Source organism: Trematomus bernacchii, unplaced genomic scaffold, assembly GCF_902827165.1.
Source record: "Trematomus bernacchii unplaced genomic scaffold, fTreBer1.1, whole genome shotgun sequence".
NCBI lineage: Eukaryota > Metazoa > Chordata > Actinopteri > Perciformes > Nototheniidae > Trematomus > Trematomus bernacchii.
In genome coordinates this window covers 1015116-1024091 of record NW_022987607.1, presented here as the reverse complement: position 1 = coordinate 1024091, position 8976 = coordinate 1015116, and the positions used below count along the sequence as shown (strand labels likewise).

At 38.6% G+C, this 8976-nt stretch overlaps 1 protein-coding gene across 4 annotated transcripts in view; it reads right to left on the bottom strand.

Annotated features, from left to right (window-relative positions):
* The window catches only part of top2b (DNA topoisomerase II beta), a 49104-nt gene that overhangs the window by 10167 nt on the left and 29961 nt on the right, over nt 1-8976 (bottom strand). For all 4 annotated transcript variants that reach the window (XM_034131071.1, XM_034131072.1, XM_034131073.1 and 1 more), the window contains exons 21-25: nt 6713-6944; nt 4877-5011; nt 4244-4444; nt 3067-3262; nt 1633-1724 (exon numbers count right to left, since the gene is read on the bottom strand). In XM_034131071.1, coding sequence (XP_033986962.1) covers nt 1633-1724; nt 3067-3262; nt 4244-4444; nt 4877-5011; nt 6713-6944 — 856 coding nt within the window. The remainder of the gene's footprint in view (nt 1-1632; nt 1725-3066; nt 3263-4243; nt 4445-4876; nt 5012-6712; nt 6945-8976) is intronic.

The window sequence follows — 8976 nt, the reverse complement described above, 5'->3', positions numbered from 1 at the left end:
CCCTTTATATTAATAGAACAATAATGTCATTGTTAGCTAATGAATGTTTCCATGCTGAACAACGGCAACATGACAACGTTTTCATTGGTCCCTCTTCTTTAGAGAAGACCAGGAAATGATGGATACACGGATCGTGTTCAAATCAATAGGCACGCAATGACTCTAAATAATAATGATCACGCCACCAAACACACATTCAAACTAAAGGAACCAGCCTGTTTGGAAAATGTGAGAAGTAGAAAGTACAGGTATTTGTGTTCAAAATGTAAGAAGTAGAAAGTACAGGTATTTGTGTTCAACATGTAAGAAGTAGAAAGTACAGGTATTTGGGTTCAAAATGTAAGAAGTAGAAAGTACAAGTATTTGTGTTCAAAATGTAAGAAGTAGAAAGTACAGGTATTTGTGTTCAACATGTAAGAAGTAGAAAGTACAGGTATTTGGGTTCAAAATGTAAGAAGTAGAAAGTACAGGTATTTGTGTTCAACATGTAAGAAGTAGAAAGTACAGGTATTTGTGTTCAACATGTAAGAAGTAGAAAGTACAGGTATTTGAGTTCAACATGTAAGAAGTAGAAAGTACAGGTATTTGTGTTCAAAATGTAAGAAGTAGAAAGTACAGGTATTTGTGTTCAACATGTAAGAAGTAGAAAGTACAGGTATTTGAGTTCAACATGTAAGAAGTAGAAAGTACAGGTATTTGTGTTCAAAGTGTAAGAAGTAGAAAGTACAGGTATTTGTGTTCAAAATGTAAGAAGTCAAAGTAAAAAGTCGTCAGAAAAATAAGTAGTGGAGTCAAGTACTGATACCAGAAACATGTATTAAAGTACAGTAACGAAGTATTTGTACTCCACTACTTCCCACCTGTTTACAAAAATGAAAGCCATTAAGAGCATTAGGAAATAGTGCAGCAGAAACACATTAGAAACATTTAAAAGCAAAGATAATGAAACATGAATAACAGGTACATGAATAAAAGTTACAGAGCAGTGTGAGATGTGACGAGTTCAATTAAAAGCAGCGGCAAAAAGAAAAGTCTTCAGCCTGGATTTAAAAGTAGTCAGAGTTGCAGCGGACCTCCAGATATTTGGAAAAATCCCTAACCAGATTCTCCCATTCCTCTAGCCCTAGTCTTCCTGTGAAATTATAGTTATTTTGAAACTTTTCTAACCTTTTTATATTCCTTTCATCCATGTTGCATCCCCAGACAACACATGTTCCTGTTTTACTGTCACCTGAACCCATCTTTGACCTTTAAACCACTTCTCTGTCCGGTGCCTTGCTCAAGGGCACCACGGCAGGGCCCAGGAGGTGAACTGGGACCTCTCCAAGTAGCAGTCCACACTCCATATTTAGGTCTGGTTGGGGACTTGAACCGGCGACCCTACGGCTCACAGTCCAAGCCCCTACTGACTGAGCCACTGCCAGGTATAACCCTTTATTTTAAATACTTTGACATTATAATTTTGTCTTCAGGATTGTCTATGTTGTAAAGTTATTATGTTTGGTTGATCTGAACAGACTTTGATATATGCATTGTAATATTTATGTCACATATAACAGGCCTTATGGACTTCCTGTTGTTCCTATATGTATTTATATGTGTAAATGTAGAATAAAACCTGTGTATAAGTACCTTCTCCTGAGCTTTAGTCCAGGCAGCCACTGGATCTGATTCGAATCCTTTCTGCACCAGCATGCGGATCAGCTCTCGCTTGCTTTTATTCTCTATTAAAGACAAATAAAACACACATGTTAGACGGTATTAAACCACTCACTGTTACACAAAGAGATCAGGTTTTCCAGCATTCACACTGATGGGAAAATCCTGAATGTCCTCTTCCAATATGAGAGTAACATGATAACAAAGGTATCCCAACTGTAGCTGTGAACATGACAGGATGTATGATTACCTAGAAGAGCATCAGGACTGTTTGAGGCATATGATAGCTATGTGATTAACATGATGATTCAGCCTCTATGGAGATAGACATATGACAAGCATGCTCATTTCTGACGTGGAGCTAATCTGAAGTAAACATTGAATACTGCTTTCTATTCCTCCATCTTGTGACTGTGTAACTCCCTCTCTTGGATATCAGCATGTGAAGGACACTGTTCAGGAACTAGTTGATGCTCTGTATGTGATGACTACTTCCATTCTGGAGAGGATCACAAATACATGGATCCTGAGATTGAAGTTCAAGCCGGGGACGAGTGATTATTAACATTTTTAAGTATTCAGAAAAAGTCAGAATGTTCAGATTTTGAGAAAAAGTCAGATTTTTGTGAAAAAAAGTCAGATTTTTGAGAAAAATTCATAATGTTGAGATTTTGAGAAAAAGTCATCATTTTCAGATTTTTGAGAAAAAGTCATAATTTTCTGATTTTTGAGAAAAAGTCATAATTTTCAGATTTTGAGAAAAAGTCATAATTTTCAGATTTTTGAGAAAAATTCATAATGGTGAGATTTTGAGAAAAAGTCATAATTTTCAGATTTTGAGAAAAAGTCAGATTTTTGAGAAAAAATGTCAGATTTTTGAGAAAAATTCATAATGTTGAGATTTTGAGGAAAAAGTCATAATTTTTCATATTTTTGAGAAAAAGTCATAATTTTCAGATTTTTGAGAAAAATTCATAATGGTGAGATTTTGAGAAAAAGTCATAATTTTCAAATTTTGAGAAAAAGTCAGATTTTTGAGAAAAAATGTCAGATCTTTGCGAAAAATTCAGAATTTTGAGAAAAAGTCAGAATTTTGAGATAAAGTCAGCATTTTGAGAAAAAGTCAGAATTTTGAGAAAAAGTCAGAATTTTGAGATTTCTTGAAAAAAGTCAACATTTTTAGATAAAACTCAGTATTTGGTTCATGACAGGATGTATGAAGAACCGGTATTCCTCCATCTTGTGACTGTGTAACTCCCTCTCTTGGATATCAGCATGTGAAGGACACTGTTCAGGAACTAGTTGATGCTCTGTATGTGATGACTACTTCCATTCTGGAGAGGATCACAAACACATCCTGAGATTGAAGTTCAAGCCGGGGACCAGTGAGATTTTTCGAACACATACCAATGGTGATTTTTCCCTCGATCTTCTCCAGGACGAAGCGAGCCTGATTGGACAGTTTCGAGGCTTCGGCTCCCAGACTTCCCAGCAGCCAATCCTTCCTCAGTTTGTAATATTGGAGACGCAGGTCGAAGAATTCTTTGAGGATATCTTGAACCGAGTCGTAACGCTTCATACAGCCCATGTGATCAAAAAGCACCTGAAGAAGGGGGGGAGGAAGTGGTTTAAGATTCATAGTCAAGTGTTAAGAAACTACAGATTAAAAAGGTGGTATATAGAGAATAAAATAGAGTGAAATAAATAATACAATTGTAAAACTGCACATTAAAAAACTGAAAATAAATCTGGTTTTAGAAAAAAAACACAGTGAAGACTTAACACTTTATAAATAGGGTTATGTGTGCTCTTCTATTGGTCTTATTCAGAAATTGTACATTGAGTATGAATGTATCCGATTCCTTGGTACACCAGAAATAAAGGTGTTTTAAAAAGCTAGTCTAAAAAGCACATCTGCTTCAGTCTGTCTGTGTTGCTCAGACAGAGAAATGGATTTGAGTCAGATCATAATTCTCCAAAAAACAACTTAAAGGGGACCTATCATGCAAAATGCACTTTTGTACGTCTTTTCTACATGAATATGTGTCCCCGGTGTTCCAGGGAACTCACCAAGTGTCAGAAAACACAACCCTCTCTATTTTCCTCCATACCCAAATCTCTAAAAAAGGGGCTGCAACGGATCTGATAAAAACTGATCCAGATTTGAACACTGTCCTGACGTCAGGACGGTGGCGCTACGGCTATTGGGCCAACTCCACCAATCAGGAGGAGACAGCCACGGCCATTGCCGTTCGAAAGCGCTGGAGACGCTGTAGTACATATGCCAGGCCTGTAGGTGGTGCTGTTCTCACTGAATCTGCCCAGAACTAAAAAATGTCAAATTGAGCAAAATGAGGCATGGCTAAAATGCATGATCTGTTTGGTATTTTGAAGAAAAAAAAAGTATAAATATGCCTTATATAGGTATGGTCCTACACTATGTTATTCAAATATAGCATGATAGGCCCACTTTAAAGCGTAAGGGTAAACCGTATTTAATTTTGTCTTAATGTACATTATTTAATTTCATATTCTGTTCTTGGTCCCTGTGAGGTGTTATATGGAGTTAAGTCTCTCTCTTTACCATGGAGTTGCAGGTGAGAGTTGACTGCAGCTTGAAGACTTTGTGCAGCCCGACGGACTCGGCCTGAGCCAGCTTCTCCTCCGACATCCGGACCACGAACTTCACCGTCTGGTCCGTGTGATATTCCTTATAGTCGTTGATGAGAGCGGGAGTTTTATCTGTTCCCTGCAGCATGGGCTCCAGAACGGACTCCTTATACGACTGAACACAACGGGGGAGAGAGATGGTTAAAGTACACACATGCTTTACTCAAGTAGAAGTACAGATACTCGTGTTTAAAAATACTCTGGTGAAAGTAGAAGTACTGACTAAACTTCGTTACTCAAGTAAAAGTAAAGAGGGCTTTGAAATGTACTTCAGTAAAAAGTACCCATAACTAGCAGCTGCTTTAAAGAGTACCTGACCTCCCTTTATATTAATAGAACAATAATATCATTGTTAGCTAATGAATGTTTCCATGCTGAACAACGGCAACATGACAACGTTTACTTAAGTACAGTAACGAAGTATTTGTACTCCACTACGTCCCACCTCTGACGAGGGATAATCACCACACATTTTATTATTATTGCATCTTATCACTGCAAACAGTTTTTCATATTTAGATCACTTTTAGATAACTTTAGGTTGTACCTGAGTCCAGGTGCGCACAGGAAGCTCTGTGATCTCGATGGTGGTTCTGTCGAGCACCGACACCTCTCCACTCATCAGGTACTGGTTCTGACCCAGCTCATGGATCACTCCTTTGAAGTTCTTGTACCTGGGAAGCTGTGAGGAGACAGAGATAACATTCAGTAACACGGAAACACTGAGAAAAGTCTCCTGATGCACCCGCACGATAATGTGATTTAACAAGAGTAGATTCAGACTCCTAATTCTCTCTCTTCTTGGAGGGAGCACACAGTATATTTCAAAACGTTTGAGGGTATCACATCTCAGATTTCAAAGTCAATGAAAGACTAGAATTTAACATATTTAATTTAAGCCACGTAAGGCAATTGCAAAAGTTATATAGCAGTATTTTTACTTCTAGACCTTCATAACCCTTGCTCATATTCTGCGTATCACAGCAAACCATTAATCCTATTTTTGAGGCAATACCTCCTTAACAAAAACAGATTTGATGCCTCAATCTTTACCCACTTTAACCTGCAATCTGACCTTTCATTTTACGTGTGTTGGATTGTAAATAACATCCAGTGTTTTCTTGTGGGATCTGTTTGATTAGTGAACTTGTAAGTTTCTTAAACTGCCTCCTAATTGACTATTTTCTTCACTACCTGTGCATATATTCATATTTTTGACCGGATTATAAATGTTTGTTATCAATTCAACAACAAAACTTGTCAACTATGTGCAATATGTGCAATATATAAATGCCATTAATAACTGTGTAATATATACCTGGCTGCTAAATCCTTAGAACTGTTACAAGGTGTGTATTTTGTATTTTGTAAATTGTGTAACTTGCTGCTGTTAAATACCAACCACCTATGTGCAATATGTGCTAGATGTGCAATATATATAGATGCCGTTAATAACTGTGTAATATATACCTGGCTGCTAAATCCTAAGAACTGTTACAGGATGTGTATTTTTTGAAATTATGTAACTTTTTATTTTTTATTATATTTTTTATTATATCATAACTTAGTACTTTTTTTAAATGCATGTCACATATTTAACATATGTAACATTAAGCTGTCTGTGGCTCTTTTTCCTGCTGTAACTACGCAAATGTCCCCTCCGTGGGACTAATAAAGGTATTCTGATTCTGATTATATTATATATTCAGGGTTCATACCCTTTTTCACCAATGATTTTCAATGACTTCTCCATAACTTCTCCAGGACCTTTACCTAATTTTCCATGACCAAAATAATTACTCTTTCTCAGCGGTACCACTGAAAATGGTTTATTTTAACATGGAACAGGAAAATAAGGTCTGAAACATGTTGTGCCTATCTAAAACAAATCCAATAGTAGGCTTACTAGCTTCTACACGCTAAAGCAACTCAAATCTCTCACCAGCAAAATACCTCGACAGTTAAATGCCATTTTACGTTTCATTACTATACGATACAGTATTTATTATCATTATAGTATTACTATTTTGGCGATTAGATAACATAAATTATATTTCATGCAACTTTAGTTACATTTCCATGACTTTTCCAAGACTTTGAGAAAAATATTGTTTTCCATAACTTTTCCAGAGCCTGGAATTAGCATTTTGAATTTCCATGACTTTTCCAGGTTTTTAATGACCGTAAGAACCCTGATATTAACGTACAGAAATCCAGAGTGGCATCTCCCTCAATGGTCGATACCAACCAGCGATAATAAGGACAAATCCACCTCCGTGAGACGGCATTTATTAATCTTTTAGGTCGTTTTTTTGCCCGTCTAGTGAAGCATAACAACTAGATTATAAATCAATTTCCATCAGTTATTTTAACTCCCGCTCACCATGGGCAGGGGGTCCTGGTGTTTGAGCAGCCGGTAGATGTTGTTGACAATCTCTCGGGGGTCGTAGTTGGGGAGTTTGCAGGCCCACCCGGTGCCGATGCCCTCGGCCCCGTTCACCAGCACCATGGGGATGATGGGGATGTACCACTCCGGCTCCACCTTCTGGTTATCATCGTACAGGAACTTCAGCAGGTTGGCATCTCCGGACGGGAACAGCAGCTTCGCCAGAGGACTGAGGGGAGGGACAGCAACGTTAGGAGAACTATAGACATTCATCTGGACTTTGAGAGGTCTAGGTTTTAGATACTAGGGATGCCCACATTTCCGATATTACGTCATGAACGCAGCAAACCCCCGTTTTTAGAGATGTGGGTACTTTGTGAGTCTCCTGACACACCGGGGACACATATTTATGTATAAAAGACATCAAAAAGTACATTTTGCATCATAGGAGACCTGTAATACAAATGTATCTGGACTTTAAAGGTTTTATTAAAGGTTTTTAGATACTAGGGATGCACATTTTTGTATGATGATAATTAAATGAACGTGGTTGACGTTCCTAATATTGAAGATGCAGTCTTGTATAAACAGTGTGGGGGAAACTTCTGTGTAGCAATGCAGTGGAAGTCACCGACTCAGGAAGGAGACACGGTGAGAGTTGGAGCTTTTGATGTCAAACACTGATGGGTTTATTCAGAGTATTCGGCCGGAGGATTCACATCACAAGTCAAAGAGTCAGAGGGTCTGACCACACGGTAGAGTTGCCACGTGAATTCTGAAGAGCCTCTCTCTATGCTAGACCTTTTAACTGGTTCACAGAGAGAAATCAACATCTCTGAAGGAGTAGACTAAACAGCTGGGAACACTGAGCCACCCGCGTCCGACGCTCATGGCCTCAAAGATTTCACATCTTAGAGTCCACAAACACCGATAAAGAAATGCCTCAGCGTTCCCACAACAATTACCCTTCGTGCCAGACAAGTTGACCGGTCACAAACTGGTGACAACAACACATATGGCACCAAGGCCTTTCCTTAAAGGAGATAACAGACGTCGGAGTAGATCATAAAACGTCACAGAGCAAAAGGTTAGATATCTAGAAGAATTATTCCTTAACAAACAGTATGATTGTATGCATTGTATTCTATCAGTCTAACACTGAGCTTTTTTCTTTATTATGCAACAAATACACTGAATTCTGGTAAAGAAGAAACTTATTTTGAGACTTGTTTTTAAAACCAAATCTTTAAAAGCGGAAGTCAAGAGGAATTACGGATTTTAAGGGGTTGTAAATCAACACTTTTTTGGATATAAACAAGTGATTTTTGGCACGGGATTGAAATAATTTCTGTTACAATAACAAATATATATGTATATATTAAATTAGCTTTAATGTAGGGAAGTGAAAGCAAGCGAAAAAGGCCAAAATTATAAAAGCGTCTTGGCGTTTTGGCCATGATCGTGCAGCCCTTATTTACACCAGGCACTTATTCTGTTAGATAGACTGCAGTTTGATGTTTAGAAAGGCAAGAACAAATAGATTTAAAATGTAAAGAGCGTGCATATCATGGTATCATCATCTACGATACGACACGATAATACTTGAATGGTCAGATCAAGTCTGAAATGCTCCTTGCATCACAGCAGCTCCATGTGTAACATCAACAGACAAATATCAAGACACAATACATGAGAAACAAACAACAAACATAACAGCACAATCAGTGAGAGAGAAGCTGCTCAAAGACCTTCAGCGTGCTCTGATCTGGATTCAGCTCTGTGTTCACTGAGAGGACAGACTGGAGCACAAAGGATGCTTCAGTCTGACTTTATTGAATCGAGGGACCCTGTATCTCTGGCAGTAACGGCCCCTACACACGGCGGCGTGCGTTGACGCTTCAACGCTTCAACGCTTCTGCCCATTCACTTTGAATGGGGTGACGTCACGATTTGCCGAACTGCATTCTGGGAGCAAAGCGTAGCTTTCCTCGCGGTGCTCGCTGCAAAAGTAGAGCAATGTTCTACTTTTGAAGCTGAGGCGGAGGCGTCAGCCAATCAAATCCTGCGTATGCAAATCTGCCAGTACAAGCGCTAGCCAATCAAACCGCGTGTATGCTGAGAGAGCCAGACCGCAGTTCATTTCCTCATATGCCAAAAAATGGAGGAGAAAATAATCGTAGCGGTAGGGAATCACCCGGTGCTTTCAGTCCCTGTTCACCTACCGGGATACAAACCGGAGGAGTCGGGCATGGAGGGAGGTG